Below are 23,086 nucleotides of genomic sequence, written 5' to 3' on the forward strand. Positions count from 1 at the left end.
GGAGAGAGTCCTGCAGAGGCCAACAAAGACAGTTGTTGCATTAATACTAATAAGGACCAGAAAATGAGCTTCTCCACATGTGCTGAGATTCCTGCTTCCACTACTATCTAAATCACCACTTTTCCCTTACTTTATGGTAAAGCTACCAATTGTTTCCCATTCCCCAGCTGAATGGTCTTTCCTGGGCACGTTGGAAGGCCTGTTTTGCATAAAGTTTAGAAAAGATCTACTTTGTCACCATAAAGATTTTGTATTAGTGAATGGCTCGAGAGTATGCTGTCACAGTATCTGTGGATTAATTGTAGCACAGAAGAATAATATGTTATGAGAATTGAAAAAACTTAGGATTTCCTAGATTTTATTTCATTTTTCTTGCCTATTTGATTCAACATTCAGCTTTTCAATGGTCTGAAATACTCTCTGTTAATAAACTGATTTTTTCCCCCTTTAATGAAAGTTCTTCAGGTAATAGTGTTATCATACTCAGCAAATTTAGAAACAGCCTCTGTTGGTGACATACCACATCTAAAGGATTAAATTCCTCTACCAAGCAAGGTCTCTAAAAGGTTAATGTGGAGTTGGAAATTAATTTCATTCCAAATACAGAACAATAGTGTGCACTGACATAACTTCGTGATAAGCATTTGTGAAAGCTAAATCCTCACTAAGCCCTGCAATTGTTTCCTTTGTGCTAATGGCAAGCTAACTGGAGGCACTCCCTCTCTCTCCCCCTTTCTCTCCTTCTCTCCTGAAAGTCTCAGAAAAGCAGGTTTATCATTTGCTAAATATGGCTTTTTTAAAAAAAATGTAAAATCTCAGTTCTCATTAGTATGTTCTTTTCAACGTTTCTGATCTTCATTTTTAACAGGTGAATGTTTTGTCTATCTGAAACCCACAAGTTTAATATCACTGCTTGCTGATTGCCATTTGTGGCATATATGGTAAACAGAAAGAATTTGAATTATTTCTCATTGCTGCTGAGTGAATGTCTTGACTGTCTTTGTTCACAGGGAAAAAAAAAAAAAAAAGAGACCTATTGTCACTTAGATACTGACTAATGCAGAGAAATGTTCAATAGCAGTTTCCAGAGGAAAGCTGAAGCCTGGGACTCCAGGGGAATTGATTGCTTCATCTTCGTACCAGTAATTTTTAACAGGAGCTAGGTGCCTTGGAAAACAGACCGAAGAGTACTCGATACTTTTGAAAATCTATTCTAACTTTGGCGAACACTGCTTGAAAAGAGTACTATTTTATGAGCCTAGTTTTACTGAAATTACTTCTACTCTCTGTTACACACAATGAGTACTACCTTGGCTTGGAAGCAGTGTCATCCACTTTTCCTTTACTATGGTTTCTATTTATTGATTACAAATAAAAGCAGCAGTTCCCCTCCTCTAGCATCCTCCTCATATAGTAAGCACGAGCACTGAGGCTTGTCTTTTCAAATACTCCTCCTTTCAATTCTGAAGAGCCAAAGGGTTTCAGAAATTCATATGTGCTTTTTGGATTCCTGGGTTGCTTTTATTACAGATCGTGATCCACTGACTAGGCTGCATCAAGGTCTTGTTCAATGAGGTAGCAGGCAGAAATATACTGAGCTGCCCAGATTCGATCTGGTTTGTCAGTGAAGCACACTCCACCACTTCTGTACCAAATAGGCTATCTGCTGTAGAAATTTGTAGCAGGCATCTGAGCTGAAAGCTATCATGTACCCTTGGATTTCTGAAAGGTGGTGTCACGTTTGACTGACTTTTAAACTGAAGTTCTGTAGAGTCAGTGGTGAACATGTCAGTCAAATATCTATTTGTGCCATTAACTGACTGGGGCAATTTAAAGAAGAATTTGGGGCATGAGCTATTGGTTGTGTTATAAATACTTCCATCTTTCACCTAATGGCACCATTTTTCAGGTCATCTGTCCTCCTGTCTTATAGCAGGACTAATGTTCTCAGCAGCAGTGTGCTCCTAATGCAGATGCTGTTGGCCTTGAGCGCTTGTTCTTTTCCTTGAATCTTAGCTCTTAAATAACTCCTCATCTTGTTCTTTCTTGTAATTTGTCTGGAGTTAAAAAACAAAGTAAACAGTTTGTTCTCCCAAGGACTTCAGCACTTGCATGACTCTTCAGTAAACATAATCTTGATATTACTCTTGTCTAAGTAAAAATTTGCCTTAAGTTTCAGGTCACTGCTTCTCATTATGTGTAATCGACAGGAATGTGAGCAGGCGTGCAGCCTCCCAGCCCTTCCTCTGCAAGTACTCAAGTTAAAAATCTGACCTTCAGGCTTTTAAAACCTGGGGGGTTTGGGGATTCTAAAAAATAGGCTTTCACTCAGCTGTCATGTTTGAAAACCAGATATGATTTAGCTGAACTCGGTTGAAATTGCTGATAAATTTAACCTACCTTGTAACTTCTCATGATGGGATTGAGACAAAGATATTACCCATCCCAGTAAAATCTGCTTTTGATCTCTTTTGCCTTGCTGTGATTAAATTTAATCCAAAACAAAACTTGTTTTCCCAACAGTATTGGGAAACATAATCCAGAATAGCTCTTTCCACTCCCTGAGCAGATGCAGTTCTTGCCTTGCAGTGTTCCAGGAGTCTTCTCACCACCAGGAAGCCCATCAGCTAAGCTTGTCCTTAGCCATGGTTCTGAGCAGGGAATAGGGAGAAGTTTTTTGCGGCCTCTGTGTTTAAAGAGGTTCTAAAAACTAACTGTATTGTGCGTTACCTTAGGTTTCATATATGGGGTGGATGGTCTGTGTGTTGAGGCAGTAAAGAGTTTGATCCTCTGATTCACTCTAAAATTAAGTGTCACAAATAACCTATGCGAATTCCCAAAATCTTGCTTAACAGACACTGCTTGTGTTGGGAAGCAGGAATAGGAGGGGAAAGAGAGCTGTTGAGTATTTTCTCCAAGTAATTCTGAATGCATGTTTTGTAGGCTAAAAGAAAGACTATATTCACGTACCTTCTTCCTTCCATTTAGGGTTTTTCCTTGAAGCTTAAATCCAACAGAAAAATAATGAAAACAAAATGAAAACTAAGATTTATGTAAACCTTGCAGGTAGAAAAAGTACTGAGTATTATTTCAAGTTGAGACTGAGGACTGGATGATGATGGAATCCCTTTATACATGCAGCCACTGATAAATAAAATGTAGTTTGAAAGTCTTTATATGCTCTTAAAATAAATATCAACCTTGAAAAAGCATACCTAGGGTTGGTTTCTCAGCTGTGAAGAGTTCAGATTAGGGTGCTTTGCCAGTAGACACTGATGTTGTAACTCTGTTTTTCCTATGCCTTCTTTACTGCAGCATTCCTGCAGTATTAATTCTGTGCTATCTGTGGTTTAATCATCAGAATAAAAAAAAAAAAAAGACATGTCTCCTTCACATTGTCTGGGACTGAAAGCTTACCTGGATGAGAAAAGCTGTTTATAAAGTGGCTGTGCTAGATTTTTATTCAAAGCATCAGAATTATTTTGCAGTATATTGGCTTGCATTTTTCTGGTGACTCATTTGTATGAGCTAAGGTACTTGGGTGTTTCCTACCCTTTCAATCATAGGTAGATAAAACTCCCTGCTGCTTTGCTTTTCTATTTTTTCTGCTTCTCCTCCCAACTCCCTTCATGCTGTTTTGGCCTGTGAGGATATGGATGGAATACAGGGACATAATTAGGTTTGCTGCATTTGAAGAAAATTTTCATGGTTAAACAATACGATCGTTTCATGGTTTTGATCTGAGACAGCCTTTCTAACTGACTTTGCCTGGTTCTGAGTGTGTTGCTTCTAACCCTCTGTGGAAGAGTACACAGATTACCCCTTAGCAGGCGTTATATTCACTTTTTTCCATGTAAAGACAATCACAGCACAGTGATGCCATGCTGAAATTCATTCAAGCTACAAAACCTTTCTGTGGCAATGCTGACTTGGAGAGTTGGGACTGCAAATGTATATTCTTGCTACAGTAAATTGCTAATATGCTACTTAGACCAATTTTTGTTTTTAACAGACTTTCTCTGTGTTTCAGGGTTGAGGAATTCCTTGGAGTGAATACTGACACTCACTCAGATGTGGTTTTCTTTATTATCCAGTAATACTGGAATGCCTATCTGTTCTCAATGAAATTTGAGATTAGGACTTATTTTGTCTCACAGCTGTTGGATTTGGGGTCTTTGTGATGGGTGGGGTTCTGGGAGTGGGGAAATAACTGAAACAGGCCTCCACTCAGCAGTGTGTGCCTCAGTGAGGTGGTGCAGCTCTGCCCCCAAACCAGCCCAGTTCTGGAGGGCTTCATGGCACTCACTGGCAGTCCTGTGCAGAACATCATTATGAGCCCAAGCTCTAGTTGTTTTCAGCTATGACGTCCCACAAGAAGTACTTTTTACCTTGGAGTGTTCTGTAATCTGTGCTTCTGATACTCTCTTCACTCCTCTGCCTGTTGTTACTCCTCAGTCCATATGTATTCCCCCTTCCCTCTTCCCCAGTCCACTTGAGGATAGTCTTTCGAATCTCTTTAAGCCTCTACGTATTATCTTCTGGTATTTTCACTGCCATCAATTTAATAATTTTTTTTTTTCTCTACATCATCAAAAGGCATTACCTAAATTCTAACTCAGCAGTCTGCTGGAATTTGCTGCCTGAGGTATTGCCAGTTTGCTTTGGTTTCAGTCTGGATTCCTGTCCTGGAGAGTCTGCCTGTATCAGCAGCTCAGATTAATACCTTCCCACTATTTGCTATAAATGCCTCCTTCATTTTAGCTGCTGTTGTATTCTTTCTACTTGTATACAAGCACGGTATTGCAATATGCATTTTTATTTCTGTATTTGTAATCTAAGATTGCAGGGGCCCTTCTCCAGTGTGTTAAATTTTTACAATGCCATGCTGTGTTTTCCTCCTTGCTACATTTAAGTTTCATGAGCAGTGAGTTCCTCCCCTTTTGGTGCAAATACAGAACAAGGTTTACTGCTTTGATGCATGTAGTTTCCTTGTAATCACATTTACAAGGTGCTTGGTTGAGTAGCTTTGTTTTTCCACAAGCGTATTCTGTGTTTACCCACAGCCAAAACTCAAGGTGCATTTTCCTGTTGTGTCAACCCACATTTGTTGCACTTTATAAAACTATTTGTTTTGTCTATGTGTAACTGTGCTGATATGAACCTCTTGGATACAACAGACAGATCAGCTGTCCTTGCTCTGGCAGTAAACTTAATCAAAAGCTCATAAGCAGTAATTTGTGCTTGTTTTAAATAAGAGTTTTGGCTTTCTTTTTTTTTTTTCCTTTTTTTTCCCTCCCGTTTTCTGCTACTTTCCCCATCTGGCACTGTAACATTTGTCGTTCTGTTCCAGTTGGAAGCACTGTGGGTGGAACTGCACACTCAAGAGTTGGCTGAATAGCCCTTAGGCCACTGTGAACATTTCTGTTTCCTCTGTCAGCTCTCATGTTCAGCAGCCTCAGTTTGGGATCCTTGGGTGAGGGAATCACTGGCTGGCTGGCAGTTTTACAGCACCTCCTTCTTCCCAAAGCTCCGTGGTTCTCTGAATTCAGCATTTCAGTAGCAACCTGATGTTGGTATATCTGAGCACCAGTGAAGAGTTGTTATTTTGAGACTGCTTTGCTACACTCTCCATTTAACTCTTTTCATTCCAGGCAGGCTATTGTTACTTTTATAGATACCAACCCCTTCTTCCCCACCATAAATGGATTCCTGGACTCCATTGTTCCTTAGAGAATCTGACTAATGTTATTGAATATGAAATTAAATACATTTTCATTTATAAATTACCCAGTCTTACAGCATCTTCTTTTAAAGATGCTGGTGGAACTATGTAATCCAAAGTGATCTAACTTGTTACACTGTGACATATGAGCCCGAAGGAGCGTGATGGGCATGTGTTTTGTGTGTGTGCACTGGGTCTGGAGCATCCCTCCGTGGCACAGACAGACACTGCCAAGTGTGATAGGAGCTTCTTAGGATTAAACTGGTCACAGCTCTCATGGCGATTCTGACAGGCCATCTGAACTGCATGCAACTTCTCAACCCCATCCATGGCCAGTACTCTCCTGGCTGGTGTTGGGAGAGTCTCCACCACTCAGTCCTCAGCCCCTTTAGTAAAAGGGATTTCAAAATGTGTTTTGCTGGGGTCAAGACTGGCACGGACACTGCACAGGAACCTACAGCAAATACCTTTTGCTACTCACCTTTGGTCGCAAATACTGGGCACTGCTAAAGGCTTGGCCCATAACATCAAGTAATCTGCAGCCTGGTGGGGTTACAGAAAGTGTGATTAGAGTAACAAAATATCAGCATTAGCTGAGGTTGGACATTATGTAGCAAGCCCACTTTAAAAACACTCCTATTTCTAAGGAAATCTGATTTTAAAAACCTTACAAACCATATAGTTTATGCCAAGGGAACTGTTTCCAGTGTGAGAGTGTTTTCCAATATTTCTCTGGGGACATCAGCTACTCTGTAAAATTAATATCCTAACTTTAATTTGTTCATTTGTGGAGGAAGGTAGAAGGCCCAACAGCTTGTGTCAGTGAATATAAACTATAATTTTTATGCAGTCTAGAAGATACTTGTGCTTCTTCTTAGTCATTGTACCATATATTGTTTTTTCCCCCTCTGGCTCTCCTTCCCATTCAAACCTTTCCATTCATCTGAAAAAATACTAGCTGAGAAAATCCATTATCACTCTAAACTCATTATTTCAGAGATTGTTTTATCCGCTCTCATCCAAACATGAATAAACAGAAGAGAGAAAGTCAGGGTAAATTATCCATGGCCTGGATACCACAGGCATCATGTGAATTGGCCCTCTCCCTTGGGAGGAAGAGTTTATATGCCCACAGAGGGATCATGTCCCATGGTTCTTGGGAAAAATCAGCAAATCTGTGGGAACTCCCAGCAAAGTTCTTCCTGTTTTGCTTTGCTCTTAGAACCCTGCTGCTTTCCATATCCTAACTCTGGCGTATGCTGCTGTTTCTCTCCAAAGGCACGCAGGTATTGCCTGTGCAGCCGGCCTCCATCCCAGATACAGTCTCTATACAAAATAAGGTTGTTTGCTGTATTAAGTGGCTGTTCTCTCCACTGCTGGGCAAGAGAGCTTCACCAGAAGCCTGTTTTCACAGAAGGGGACACAGGCTAAGGGTGCAGTATTGACCCTGCTCCAGCTCTGGTCTAAGCCCCTGGCTTGGATTTTCCTTGGTTTTCCACCGCACTGCTGTGCTGCAGGATGAGAGTGGCTCTTTAGCCTGGAACTAACAATACACCCTGCATGTCACCTCTGTCCTAACTGCATTTGCACAGCTATTTGGAAAGCTGCATTTCCAAACCTCATTTTCTTTACTTCTTGAATCAATTTACAAGCTCTTCATGAATTCATTCTGCTTCCTGGAATGGAAAACTCCACTGTCTGCTGACACTTTTGCTCTAAATGTCAGTGATGTTGAGCTTTGGCATGGATTGTGCATAAATTTTCTTCTGATGGGAAAAAAAACACGTGCTAATGAGCACCCAGTTATCCTGAACATTTTGAAGACAAAAATACAGCTGGAGGCAGTTCTGGCACTGTATTTCTTCACCATTTCTACATTTTAGTTGAGGACATCTTATTGCAGTGTTTTGTCATATGGAACTATTCAGCTGTATTTATGACTAGTTTGTTCTGGCTCACTTTTTTTCCTGTTAATCATGTTAGGCTTTCTCAAGGCTTGTAGAGGGTTTTCTCTGATCTCAGTGCACAGACCTGCATGGGATTTTTTTCTTTAAACCATTAAGCTCCCCCTGCCCACAGCCTCAGGACTGTACAATTGCACACACAATCAATTCCAGTGTTATCCCTGTGGCATTTTTCAAATTTGTCAATTTCTAGATGCTTTCCTTTTCATATTTTGATTAGATTGCCAAAGCTCTAATTTTATTTTTACAAGGATGGGCACTGTCCTTCTGTTTGCATTCAGAATAAGCCATTGTAGTAAAACCATCCCAAGCTGACTCTGTTGTTGATGCTTTTTTCCTGAAGATCCATAGAAATGGAAATTTGTATGCTGAATTCTCTCCTACCTATGTGCAAAATAACTTTCCATTAGCTACTTACCCCTCTAACATTTTTCATCTTAAAACCCCTTGAAAAACAGTCATTCTCAAGTTCTACCTTATCCTGACATACTGTCTTTTGCCACAATTTTCTTCCTTTGTGTTGTAGTACTCTTTCCTTTTAAAGTTTGCTTTTTTAAAATCTCTTAACAAACGAAGTGCATCTTGTCTACAACATATCTGTAACTAGTCATTATTTTAACAGAGTTCCAGTTGTGTGTGTGTGCATATATATCTATATATCTATATATATGCCTCATGGTCCAGATTACTGTAGAAATCTTGATATTACATACCATGTTGATTACTTCATAAATAATGCATTGGCATTTACTGCAAACTTCAGGAAAACAAAATGTGTCAGCTGGTCCCCCATGCTTTAAAAGCAGTTCAGCTAGCCTCCATTGAGACATTACTGTGAGATCCACAATGCACAATTAGTTGTGAATTGTACATCCTTTTAGCATTCCTGGGTAGACTGTTAATGAGGGAATAAATAGCACAATTTTATTTACTCCCACACACTGGTTAAAATGGATTATTAAGCAAGGGACACAAAGTCATTCTGTCTCCTTTAGCAGGGGGACATCTGGGTGCAACATCTTTTTTCCAGATAGATGGGTGTAGTCCATCCAGAGGTACGTGTGGATGTAATGTGATTCTAGATCCTGGTTTACTTGAAAGGAATCAAACTCATTAAAAATACTGTGATGTTTACCCATGGAGAGAAATTAATATTCTGGGGTGCAATCTATTTGACTAAAGATAGATATTTACTCTGGAATGAGATAACTGTCCAGGGAACATAAAGAGAAATGCTTATTTTCATTGGCATTGCCCTTTATGACCAGGCTAGGCATTTAACAGGCAATTTATCATTGCAGGGCTGTAAATATCAGTTCATCCTTACTAGTCTCAGTTCTTCAGTGAGACTATTTACATGTTAAAATATTACTCAGCCTGACTAATGGGGCCAACACTGAGGTTATGTTGCAAGTAGAGAGGAGAGACATTTCCATTAGACTAAACCTTATCTCACAAAAATCACTTGAGACTGGCACTTTCCAGAGGTTCTGCTTTCTTTAGATTATCGTCCCTTCTTCCAGTAATTGATTCCAAGCAGTTCAGCTTCCGTTATTTAGTGGAAAAGAATCTGTCTTTTTCAGAGATTTATTCATGAAGTCACAAGAAAGTCTGTGCTTAGGTATCAGGTTTTCTGGGTGGAGTGCAAGCAAATAGATTACTGGGGAGTTGAGGGAGTTAACGTTGTGCAACATGGAAGGATGTAACTGAAGATAGTGCAGTGGTGGAGGGGCTCGTGTATGGGACAGAAAAATGAGGAGAGGGGAGAATTAGTTGGGATCGGGACACTTCAAAAACATGGAAGTGGATATACCATCTAATGAGGATAAATTCAGCCAAAATCTCTAATCGCCCACTTACTTGAGCTGGACACACTGTTCTGATTTTAGATGTTTGTGATGAGTAAACTTACAATACTTTCCTGTGAAACAAGAAAAGGAGGAACATGGTTTCAGCTAAGTGATAGGTTTCTGTTTGGATTAGCATGACAATTTTACCCTCAGATGAAAGAAAATCAGATTATTTTATCATGTTACGCCCCATTCTGTGCTCCATTTGGTACCTCTGCCACTCAGTTCTGCACTCCAGTGGCACCACCGGGTCTTTCCTACTAAACAACTGGCATTTGACTGAGCCTAACTCAACTCCCCAGACTGACAAACAGAAGAAGCTGATCAGGACATGAAAAAGAAACTACAGAAACATATCCTGTGGGTCTTGTCCCATGGCTGTGAGTTGTCTAGGTCAGGTTCTGCTCTAATACAAGCATGAAGATAGAAACTATAGAAAGTCAGTAGAAGCAAATAATTTCTAGTGAATGTGCTCATAGATGTACAAGCAGTCTCATACATTGATTTCTAGTTTAAAAATATTCTTCTTCAAAATATGGATTTTGTCATCAATACAGGACTATTTCTGCATCCCTATATAAATCTTACTGTACAATTCCTTAAGGACATACGAATGATTATCAAACCTGTGTATATTGTCTGTGCAAAGGCACAGTTCAGCAAAGGACTGGCTTATATCACCTGCATTTATTTTAATAAATTATTCCCTTCAAATACCCTTAATATATTACTGTACTGTTTAGCTTTCCAGTCTGGTAACTCAAATTATATTTTTACAGCATCTTAACTGATTCGCATTTCTTAACACTCTACCACTCAACTCATTGGCTACTAAACTTACTCAGTACATATTAGGTATACGTAAATCATCATTTTGAAGTTAGGACAATTTTGCATTCTGCATGGAGCCTCAGGGAAAGTGATGAGCTTTTCTTAAGTACCGACTGATGGATGTTGAAGAAGTCCAGATTCGCCTCCTTTCCAGCTTCAAAATCCTGTGTGCAGTGATCTTGAACTCGGTATTAAAAAAGAAACAGACCTTTGTTGGCTTTTTGCTAGCATTCTGCTCTTCACATGATACTCCTTAATTCATAAATTGTGCAGCCACGAGGAACCCTTACAATCCCATCTTGCCTGAAGCGTAAACTTATCCAGATTTAATTTCCGTTTGAACTTTGAGTCTTTTGAGGGAGAAGGGGTCTTAACCCTCTGTAACAGAGAGTTCACCACTGGAGAAGCTACTCCAGCTGTTTCAGTCTTACTCCTAAAATATGTGCCTATTCCTAAGTTAGAATTTCTCTAATCCTTTTCTCACAGCCACTGGATCTTTTTATACCCTTGTCTGCTGTCTTGAAGAATCTACTACCAAAATTAGGCTTCCTTCAGAGGAACTGTAGACTGTGATCAAGTGACTCCAGTAGCTTAACTTTCCTGAACACCCAGGACTTCCACAGAAAGGCATATTTTGATTGTAGGAGAGTGCAATTACTCTTGTAAAGATTAATTTCATTGCAGAATCATAAAGCATGGTTTGCTCATATTAAGTGCAGTGTTCATTTGTCCTTCCTCTGTAGCCCCAGCCTTTTCTCAGGAGGGAAAGGAGAAGCCCTCTCCTATGATAGTTTGCATTATTCAGGCTCCCTTATTTGTGCTGCAGGTGACATGTCTGGCAGGCCTTTTTTATAGCTCCTACCAGCTCACTCAAGGGAAGCTTGCCTTGATCTACATCACAGTTCAGCTGCCTAAAGCCGAAGAGATACCTACCCAAATTTTGTTGACAGTACCATACAGGTTGTTGAAAAGTGTGAGCTTGAGATGTCTCAGATGCTGCTTTGTGGTAAGCCTAAGCAGAAAAATAGCTGAACTCAGTGGGGGAAGTGCTATTTTCCAGCTCCATGGAAGAACGTTAGTTCACTCTCCAGACAGCCACATGGCCCTTGTAATGGATTAAGGACTCACAGTGCTATTCTTTCACGCATGCAAAAGTTCCACTGAAATTATCATCAGTGAGATACCTCATCAGCACTGTAATGTCCAGGAAGGTTTTGCTCACACAAGGAATACCTGATTAGGTACCAAATGAGTTCTGTTCCTTCGCCACCAGAAGTCGTTTGAAATGACAGTGGGAATTCAGCAGAGAGTGGCAAAGCCAGTCTGTGATTTATACCAGCACCGTGGCCCCCATGGACTCCGGGTGTGTGCAGCACTGAGGCCGAGGGCTGGCATTGAAGGGACAGAGTCCTTTCCTGCCAGGCAGTGCTGGACCCTGCTGGACCCTGTCAGTCACTGCTCACCAGGGAGGTCAGAGCACAGGAAAGCCATGGTGCAGCACCTGCCCAAGGAGTGATGGGAATAGTTGCCAGGTGGCTGTAGAGCCTCCAGCCATGCCAGCTCTGTACCTGCTGTATGCGTTTGGCAGCACTCACCGGTCTTGGGAAAACCACCCCCCAAACCATTGCTAAGAAATGCTTGCAGGATGGTTAATAAGCTGTGGAACAAAGTTAGGTGGAATTTATTCCACATTCAGGATGTTAAGGAGATAATGCAATAAATACTTTGTACCTTTTCCCATCAGGAACACTTCATAACCGTACAGTTTTTCTATAGTAGAAGTTACAAACTTGTTTAAATACAAACTGTAAATGTTGTCTGTTGTTTATTTTTTAATCTACCCTTACATGTACGCGATTAAAATTTGTAGAAAACACACTGAACTCTCCTTCTTAGCTCTACCTCTTCTCTTGAATGCTTAGATCCCTATGTGAAGATCCATCTGATGCAGAATGGCAAGAGGCTGAAGAAGAAAAAGACTACAATTAAAAAGAACACTCTGAATCCCTACTACAACGAGTCTTTCAGCTTTGAAGTACCATTTGAGCAAATTCAGGTAATGTCAAACAGTGTTTTGTCTTTCCTCTGCATTCCATTTCTCAACCCTCATAAATATTTAACAGGAATCTTGTTAATTATCACATGTGCATGCCTTCATTAGCACCTAGGTGCCAGCCCTGTGCTACATTAGATGAGTGTGACTGCTTCAAGAGGGAAATGATAAAATGTGAAGTACTTAGGAAGCTTTGATTCATCAGTGAGAAATGGATAACTGACATTTTCTGTTAACAGAAATGGATTCTGGGCAAAAAAAAATGCACAGGGAGATAGTGAAGGAATGTACCAGCAAAAACGAATAGGGATAAAAGAAAAGCCATATCTAACATTTTTCCCTAAATTATTTAAAATAATAAATCGGCATTATCAGATATATTTGTGTTCTTTATGCTTTTATTTGGCCTGTTTTTTGAAACATTTTGGCCTGTTGTAGCATCCCTGTAAAGTAAAACACCTAATTCATACAGGGCTTTTTTTTCCAGTTATTCACTACACCTTGAAAAGTTTTTCAGTGATTCCCATGTCCCTTGGAAAAAGGCATTTGAGAATCTCAGGGATCAGTACTGCAGTACCTGTTCTCTTAGTGCCTCAGGAGAGCTCCAGTAGTTATCCAGATGTTACTCTCAGAGCTCAGTACCTAAAATCGAGGATCTCAGAAGTCAGCACAGTGAGATGGAAGTCACCTACCTTAGCAGTGGCCAATACCAGGACAAAGCATTGTGTAATTTTTTTCAGGGATTCAGTTGCCTATCTTTGAGCTACTGGGAGGTAAACCATCTCTCATGGGTGAGAATTAACTTATTTTGATGTTAACTGTCCTTTATCTCAAGAGACCAGCTTTTTTTAGCCATCTCAGGAGGCATGTAGGAAAAGAACTGCCTGCTGGCTTCCCACCTGGCCATGGAGCCCCAGGACTGTAGAGATGTTAAGCAATACAACAGCTTTGCTGGGTGGAGCTGAGTGGGGAAATTGTCCTTTCAGGGGTCTCCCAGTTTTTATCACTGTAATTTAAAACATCTGGGAATACATCGTCTATGGATTGTAAGAGAGGTCATGGTATAATTTAGGTGCCATGCTTTTAAACTTGTAGTTTAAAAGTTCTAACGTGTTTAAATTGCTTGGACAAAACTTGGAGCCCCCTCATCATTAGATGAGAGCATGGTATTGGTTTTCACAGTGTGTAGCTTTGATTTTGATATCAACTGGGCTGAAGAGAAGCCCAGGAGCCACGGCCTACCTTTCAAGTAAAACTGTGTGCATTTTATTGACTTGGTACTAACAACGATAATAAAACTAGACCAGGTGAAGCATGGGTACCATGACTTGGATGCATGACTAGTCCATTTAGAATTTCTTCATGCCCTACTGCATGTACAGGTGTCTGTGGATTCTAGGAATCAAAAAGTGGAAATCCAGTGGGGGCTAATTTCCCTTGATTTTAATGAAAGCAAGTCTGTGTGCTTGTGAAAGATTTCATAACAAGGATCAAAGACCCAGAGGCAAAAAAGAGATGAATCAAATCAAGTGGCAGTTTAGGCAACAAGTATCTTTATTTCCAAATAGGGCAGGATTGAGAGGAGCTGGAATGGTTGCCTCCAAATTACCCTATCAAAGCTTTGGTATGGTTAGGTGTGGTTTTGGTACTTGACCATTTTGTCTTCTAATTCTAAAGTCATTTTTTGAGGTGGGTATAATTTATTTTTAAAGTATTGTGGTTAAGAGGTTTCAATCACCCCCCCCCCCATTTTTTTTCCTTTTTTTTTTTCCTTTTTTTTTTTTTTTGTTTTTTTGTTTGTTTGTTTGTTTTTTATAAGTTTATTAGAGTGACTTTTTAGCTATCTACTTGACTATATAGCCTCAATTTTAAATCTGCAATTATGGACTTTGGTCATTTGCCAATGTATTTTGAGTTAGTTATAAAAGATTATATTTAGAAGTTACTTCATCATGGATACTGAAGTGATTTCATCATTAGAAAAACACATTTTAAATGTGATTTAGACTTAATATGGTAGGAATCACTGTGACTTATGTACTGTTCATATAAAAGTCATTAAGCAAACTTTCACTGTCAAAAAATAAAGGTTATACAAGTTTCTTGATTGCTGGAGAATGAAGAGAGGTCATGGAGGGAAAACAGGCCAATAGCAGTACATCTTTGTAATTTTAAAGGAGCTAAACATTAACATTTTCAACAATTTTACAGTGACTGTGGGTTCTGGTTCTTAAGAGAAAGAAAGTGATGTCTTCAAGGGTAATGGGAGAACACCACAGGGAAGTCAAATCCTGCTGCTCCCGGCAGATCAGGCACGTGTTCTGCCACATGCAAAGCAGCCTGCCTTTGTAGACAGCCATGTCTCCAGGCCCTCTCAGTCCAAAGGGCTTAATCACACTGTGGAAACTGCTAATCCAAGTGTTTATTAGGAGAGGCAGTGCTTTTTACTAGCACCTCTTGGGTTTTGCCATGCAGCTGCTCCTTTAATATGTCGTACAAAGGCAAAGAGATGCTCACATTTCTCTGTAGGTTTAGTCCAGAGATCATGAGGGGAGAATCATCTCCAAGTTAATTATCTGAGCTGGCTGTTCTTACATCTTCGTAGAGCAAGGAAAAGGGTCCTTCATTTACAGTGCTCATTTTTGTCTTATGATTAACATTAAAAAAAAAAAAAATCCAGTAATAACTATCCCCAAGCTTCTAGGTACAGCAGGCAAGCATTTTTTTGTAGTGCAAAAAATTAGTCTCAAGCTTACTTTTTATATCTGTGAGTGTAGCATGCAGCTAAAACGTAAGTGTTCATTTGGGGAGGTACTATTGAAAGTGAGTGTACTGCAAACAGCAGCACTGAAACGTAATTCTGGCACATAGAAATACTTCCTTCAGAATATTGCCTTTTATCCTGAATCCTCTGGTGAGGGCAAGTCTTGAGTTTGATGTATGCTTTTGTCATCGGCAACTATATAAATACTTCAGTGCCTGTTAGAACTATCTCTTTCTCTGGCTCAGTGAACGGCACAGTCCTGTAAGGAAATGGACTTTATAAAATAAACCTAATGACCCTGGTCTTGCTACTTTTAAAAGATAATCCTATTACAAGCCCTGAAATTAATCATTCTAGTAAGAGGTCCAGATTGTAGATATATGTGAAGCTTTTCATTTAAAAACCTAGTTCTAGAGAACAGAAGATTTTTCTGGAAACGTGTTTCAGGGCATTTCAGGAAGCTGACACTGGAATCAAGAAAAGAACTGTATGTTCATCGTTAAAAATAAAGCTCTATAAGGAAAAGTGTTACAATTTAGTAAAATCAGCCCAAGACTGTGAAAGTCTTAGGTGCTGTTGGGGAAGAACACCACTCCACTGAAGGAATAGCTGTTTCTGCTCTTTTGACAAATGTTAAAGACCTGAAAGAGAGGAATTTTGTGTAGGTGCACACAGCTACAAACATAAATGCCTGGCTCAAACACCTCCCAGTGTGCCCCAGCCTAAATGGATGGAAAATTGCCTATGAGCTGTGACAGATGGGCTCACACAGACCGTGTGGGACTTGTTTAACCCTGTTTGCCAGAGGTCACCATTCCTATAGAAGTGGCACTCCAGCATCAGCTCCGTCATAGGCTGTGCTGGTATGTCAGAGCCCCAAGACACCAGGCGTTTTTACATCCATTCCAATTCCCTTAAGCAGCCAGCCTCTTTTCTAGATTTCTCCGTAAATACACAGAACATACACAGTATACACACATTCTTGTGCATGTGCACAAGTGCACACGCATGTGCAGAGATGAGAACATGTGTGCATGTATGTATATAGTAACCATAAGGACTGTCTTCTGAATTTATCTGAAAATACCTGATAAGCATACTGGATGGATGGGTAAGAGTTGCTAAGAAGTAGAAAAGCAACTAATGGAATAGAGTGCAGCATTGCAAATATTGAGCAATTTCTGAATTTCAGTTGTTAACTTATCTACTTGAAAAATGCGGGTGTGTAAAATTGCACAACCTTTGAATTAATTTACCTGTAAGCTGTTAATCTGTTAAAGGAAAAACAATCAACCTCTATTTCCATGTGAAGCTATTCAATGCAAGTGGGCAAGTTTCAAGCTAACAGGGAGGTTGTAAACCTGATTTTATTTGGAAGGCTCACAAGAAGGAAAGAAAAAAAAAAAAAAAAAAGAAAAAAGTTTGAACTTGCTTCTCATTAGGGGAATCTACTCCAGCTGTCACACACTTCCCCCTTCATGACTTCTCCATGGCTGGCTGTCCCCACATTCATCCCTGCCAACCTTCCCCTCACTGTCATGCTCACTGCTCTTTCTCTGTCTCGTTACAGAAAGTGCAAATTGTTGTGACTGTTTTGGACTATGACAAGATTGGCAAGAACGATGCCATCGGGAAAGTCTTTGTGGGCTACAACAGCACCGGCGCGGAGCTGCGGCACTGGTCAGACATGCTGGCCAACCCCCGGCGGCCCATTGCACAGTGGCACACCCTACAGCCCGAGGAGGAGGTAGATGCCATGCTGGCAGTCAAGAAGTAAATTAAATAAAATTAAATTAAATTAAATTATGAAGAAGAAAAAGATGAAGAAGAAGCCTTTCTGCATTTGCCCACATAGTGCTCTTTAGCCAGTATCTGTAAATACCTCAGTAATATGGGTCCTTTCATTTCCAGCCATGTGTTCCTGACACAGATCAGTTGTACTTTAAAATTCCCGTTTTAATTTGCACAAATTTAAATGTAGAGAGCCTTTCAAAGGCGCTTCATTTCACCACTGCCCGCCCCAGATCTACTCTTCTTTTAAGCAATATGATGTGTAGATAGAGCATGACAGAAATTATTTATTGTATCACACAGTTGTATATATACACCAGTATGCTCAGAATTTATTTCTAGTTTGTGTATTTGTATGTTGTAAGCGTTTCCTAATCTGTGTATATCTAGATGTTTTTAATAAGATGTTCTATTTTAAATTATGTAAATTGACTGAGATGTAGGAGAGCTGATACTATATTATAGGGTAACTATTGTATCGTCTGCATTCCAGAAAAAAAAAAATATCCAACTTGTAAGGCACTAGTAGTGTTACACTGACATCTTAAAGGACAACTTAAATCTGAGCTTTCAACTGGACCATCCTAATAACGCACTTCATGTCCACAGTGAATCTTGGAGAGGCAAATCCAATTGGGTAGACTTCTTTCACAGGCACCTTAGCATGATCTGAACAGCTCCATGACTGACCTCATGGAGATGTAGCCAGAAGCTAGGATATAATTTTTTTGTATATATTCCAAAGCAAACACATTACAGACTGAAATGGCTTTAGATTGAATGTTGAGGAAGCAGTTCCACAGGAGGCAACAATTTCATCTAACATATGAAGACAGACCACTGCAGAAGTTGTGCAGGGAGGGGGAAGAGGGAGATGCAGCAGTAGTAAAATGCTGCCATGAAAACAAGAGTAGCTCTCCATTATCACCTTTATACAAAATTTGCATACTGTGAATTCCATCCACAATTTCACATTATAATGAGTTTGCACATTAGACTTTGTAACAAAATATTTTATGATACTAACTCAGATTAGAAGGAATGCAGAATATTTTTTAGACACAGCCGTGTGAGTTTATTATACAAAATAGTTTCATGGTAAACAGACAGTATTGTAATCCCATCAGAAGATGACAAAATTTAGCCATAGTTCTAAATGCACTTCAAAGTAAGCCAAAAGAGAACAGCTAGTGACCTTTTATATACTATTTATACTTAAGTTTTAATTTGTCCTTTAAAAAAAAAAAGTGAAAACAAAGAACAAGTTCTAGAAAACTGAAGCAACCTCTTCTGTATACTAGATGCTCGTTTCAGGAGGAGTTTTTAAATGTTTTAAATGTTATTATGTAGTAAATGGCACTATTATGAAGCTATTAGTCATTCCATAAGAGTCTTGAAAGACTGCTCTGTGTATCACTGTGACTGCCGTGTGTGCTTAGAAATGTAGTTTTCTCAGTGGATAGCAATCAATTTATTCCGTAGTGATATTGTAATAATACTGCCATTCCCTTCTACTGCACTGCCGAAGGAACGCATAGCACAAGCAGTTCCAGTTGTTACGGACCAATGTAGAACTGGAGAGCTATGCAGGGGACAAGGATGCTCTAGTGAATGGGTTGACCACGCAGCATTTTGTCAAGCCCTGTGCAATACTCTACGTTTCCAAGCGCCCTCGCCCCTGCTGCTTTCCCGTAGAGTCATCTTACAGCTCCCCAGCATGGCACCTCCGCTGCACCATCTCATCAAGTCATTCAGGGCATCACTTCTAGCTCATGTACTGTCCTTGGAGGCCCCTCGCTTATCTTTCCACGCTGTGAATATATTTATAATGCTTTGAAGAGTTGATTATTTTCAGCAATGCAAACTACCCTAGAAATGTGGAAATGCTATTGCTTTTGGAGGGCGGCATGAGAATTAACCATTAATGTTCTTATCAATCTTCTGTGTCTAACAAAGATGAATGTAATCGGAGAACTGTGCGCTGCAAACTAAATTCCACAGCCTCCCTCAAGGCTCTGCTTCTGGGAGAGGTGTGTCAGTGCAGGGATGGCTGAGCACACCTGTTTTTCAGTACTTTCAGGGTAAAAGCAGCAGCAAAGTACTGGGAGGGGGAAAAAAGCCTGTATCTCTCCCCACCTCCAAAAGTGAGAATAGCAAGATCCATTTTCTTCCTTTTTTACATGAAACATAGAAAAAACACAAGTGAGACATTTTCTGATACAGGCACATACATGCAAAGCATCAAGCTGGAATATTTTAAAATCTTATCCTTAAGGACCAAACCCCACCAAAGAGAAGAAGTAGATAGTCAGCTTCCCAGCCTAAGAGCTTCATGGTCTCCAGCTTTCAGTTATTCATTCAGGATAGCTGCAGGTTCAAAGTGCCAGGACTGACTTACTGTGTTAAGGTATTCTTAATGCTTTCTCTTCCTACACTGCCAGACTGAACGTCACCCTAGAACTGGTTTGTAAGGTACAATGATTCTCAGAGACTGAACCTGCCATGTGACCAAGATGACATTTTTCATCCTCAAAGAAGCCACATGTACCTTTCTGACAAAGCTGTGTGAAGTATTAGAATCTGATGCTGTAGAAAGATCCTAGTTGCCTTTGTGTATATTTACTGCCTGCTTGAGTGTTTCTCTGTGTGGGTTTTCTCTGTATCTTGTAGAAATGTTTGGGGTGTTTTATCCTGCCATATCGCTCGTGGCCCGCGAGCTGACAACCTTAGCCGTATTTTACCTTCATTTTTGATGAGGTGGTTTATATTTTGTTTCACTTTGTGTAGTGACTCCCCACAGTAGAGTTTTCCAATTGTCGTTAAAATAACATACATATTACACAGATATTCAATAAAAATGTTTTATTTCCTGTTGATGTTCTGGCACGTCTCTTTTGATCGAAAATTTTGAAAGGACATTTCACTCCAGGACTTTCACACAATCACATACTTTGAAGTGTCACAAGTGAAATAGCACAGCACGTTTCGAGGGGCTGTGAAAAGCTGCTTTCATCAGTAAGACAGTCACAGCCAGCAGTGCTACAGTAGATGAATTCTCCACCTCTGTTTCAGATGAAGCACTATTACCTTGTTTACCCAGGAGCCTGATTATTTGCCTCAAAAACCATCATCCTCTATCAAAACATGACCATGACAAAAACTCCCAAGTAGTTGCCTACACATCAGTATTCTTCCAGACAATTGTGCTAAAGCTGTGGCTGAAGTTTTCATTTGGAGAGATGGGATATTTTAACCTACAACCAAGTGCTGCTTCTAAGATGACCATAAAATTAAACCTGTTGTAGACTAAAGATTATTAAATAAGTGCTTAAATAATGGGGGAAAGGGGCAGCAGGGAGGAGGCATTGCAGGTTCTATATTCACCAGCCATTTTTACAGGTCTAAAGAATACCAAGAAGACATCTTTGTCAATCAAAACCAGTTCTTTCAACAGAGTAATCAGCTAAAGTCAGTCATTACAACTAATATAAGGAAAAATGCTTCATATAATAGCTATTATACTAAGTGGGGAAAGCAGCAAAAATTACCAATTTTATTCAGCTCATTTAACCCCTAATCAACTGTCAAGAAAAACATTCTTCCCAACTGTCAGACTGTTACCAAAGCAAAGTATCTGTCTCTCGATCACTTTTCACATCATGAGTCAATGAAAGTTAATTGACTGTTAGTTATGCAAAGCAAAAATTAAAACAGTTTATTTTTTTTTACTCTAACAGCCCTGTTTTATTTATTTATGCTTTAACATTTCCACTCCAGGCTGCAGTTTTACACATACTGACCTGCTTTTCAGAACATGAACCTACCAAATACACATCCAGCCCAAATTTTCAGTACCTGTTCAAGCACTGTTGCTCATCCAGGCATTGAGAAAAGTATTAAAAAGGAGTTTTCTTGACATCCTACCATAGTTTTTAAGCAGCCTTCATAACCTTTACCTTATATGCATCAAAGCTTTACCTTCAATACAGAAAATACATTTAATATTGCATCAAAAAGTAGTTCCAAAAGCACATGACAAACTTGTACACAGGACACTAACTCTGTGTTCTTCCTTGTGACCGACACCTGCAGCAACACTTTCAGACATGAGCCATACAAAGAGATGTATGTCAAGATTATGCTGTATTCAAGATAAAAAAAAAAGAAAGTTCTACAAACTAGGGGATGATCTAGATGTTCTTCATGGAGTTTATAAAGAGGCCAAATAAATTGGGGAAGCTCTTCCGTGCTTCTGGGGTGAAGGTGCAGGGTACAGCTAGTACAGTCTTTTATCTGTGCATGTACTGTGTGATAACATGCTGAGATTTTGAACAGCCATTTAGCCAAAAAATATACACTTACCTTACCAAATGAAGAGTTTGTCTTCTGACAGAACCAATCTCATCAGTTTGACAGCTCGCATTTAATTTCAGATCTTTGTACACTGTCTTATTACTCACAACAAAGAGAGCACACAGTAGGTGATGATGCCCTGATGTTACAGCACCAAATGGAGCTGACACCAGTTTTCCTTACAAAAGACCAATGCACAAAAGTGGCAAAATAGTCTCTGCTCAACTTATCAAGATTATCCCACAGTCCTGCACAGACCTAAGTTTGCTTGCATTCCCCCTGAGCCCAGGGAAAGTTCTTTTATCTATTATGTTTTATTATGTACCTTAGCCTTCATGGCTTTCCTAAGGAGCAGCAGCGCCCACTGGCACCAAGAATTTGTTCCAAAACCGTGACATGGATCTGTCATTGAAGAGCTCCAGACTGAGCTTAGGCTATATTTGTCTTCTCCGTTGGACCATTCATCACAAGGAGGAGGATTCCTGGCTGTTAATCATGATTGAAAGCCTGACAGGTTGGAACCCAGAATGCAATGCTAAAGTCAATTATTTCACACTTACTCAGAAACATCCTCATCCACTTGTTCTGGTGAAAGACAGACTGAACGTCAGTAACTTGCATCCTGCTCAAAATGGCTTTATTCTTCATGAAACTCCTCAAGATGTCTTTTTTCTTCATGGCATCCTTTTCTTTCTTTTTTTTTTTTTTTCCTGTAACAGTCAGACTCAAGGCAGCTTTTATACATTTCTTCATTCAAGTACAAGATTGCCTCTGGTTTAACTCAGTTTTAAGAATTCTAAAACCAACACTCCAAAATATATAATAAATGGCTAAATTGTTAATTAGCTTTAACTCCCTGCTTCATCAAACTTCTTAGTTTCACTTACTCCCCTCCGGCCATACACCATGATCTGACACTGATTCATGGGTAAAAGCTCTGATGGAAGACTGTCAAGGAAATTAAGTAATCATAGTGACTCACAGAGTCCTTTTCATGGATTAAATGAAGATTAAATGGTCAAATTTCAACATAGTGTATGATTAAGGGTGAGGTGCTAAAGAGGTTCATTGTTGCAGATGAACATTTATTAGTGATCTAGAAAACAGATGAATGAGTTGGCAAAATTTACCTGTGCTGTAAAATTGTTTCAGCTGGAACAAATCTAAATTATGAGGCCATCTCTGATTTCTTATATTGAGAATCCATTACCAAGGCAGGCATTTCAATTCAAATCAAATGTTACTGATCACCCAAATACTTTGGAGGAATTTTTGAACAGTAGTACCAAAAATGTCTCTAATGATGATCTCAAATGAGAAGGTAAGAGAGCTAGGTCAAGCCACTAAGACAAATGAAAGCAGAACCTCTTTTTTTGTACAAGAGTTACTTCCAGAAAAATAGATTTGTTTTCTCAGTAGTCTCTAAGAAGGTAATGAAAGCTTCTGATGAACTGGGAGTACACAAAGGATGTTCAAATTACAATCCTCTTATATATATTTAGCCTTCATGTATGTTATCTGGAATAAGCTTCTTTGTAGACATACTTCATACATGGACAGAACATGCTCTGTGTCCCAGCACAGCACTTGTACGGATGCCAGGATGCTTCCCGGCTTCAGGGTGGGGCTGCTGCCACTGAGACATCATACGCTCCATGCAAATGTCTCAAAGTGCTTTTCAAAGATCAGACTAAACCTTGGAAAATGCCTATTGGAAAACTGGAAAATAAAATCCCATTAAGAGATGTCGTATGGTCT

The 23,086-nt window shown here is 39.6% G+C and overlaps 1 protein-coding gene across 3 annotated transcripts in view; it reads left to right on the forward strand.

Moving 5' to 3' along the window:
* SYT1 (synaptotagmin 1) overlaps window positions 1-19,849 on the forward strand; it is a 338,139-nt gene extending 318,290 nt beyond the window's left edge. For all 3 annotated transcript variants that reach the window (XM_066183296.1, XM_066183295.1, XM_066183298.1), the window contains 2 exons: window positions 12,290-12,423; window positions 16,755-19,849. In XM_066183296.1, the coding sequence (XP_066039393.1) occupies window positions 12,290-12,423; window positions 16,755-16,961 (341 nt within the window). In that variant the 3' untranslated portion in view covers window positions 16,962-19,849. The remainder of the gene's footprint in view (window positions 1-12,289; window positions 12,424-16,754) is intronic.
* The last annotated feature ends 3,237 nt before the right edge of the window (window positions 19,850-23,086 follow it).

Source organism: Chamaea fasciata, unplaced genomic scaffold (genome assembly GCF_029207755.1).
Source record: "Chamaea fasciata isolate MVZ Bird 193981 ecotype frontalis unplaced genomic scaffold, bChaFas1.0.hap1 SCAF_5, whole genome shotgun sequence".
Taxonomy (NCBI): Eukaryota; Metazoa; Chordata; class Aves; order Passeriformes; family Sylviidae; genus Chamaea; species Chamaea fasciata.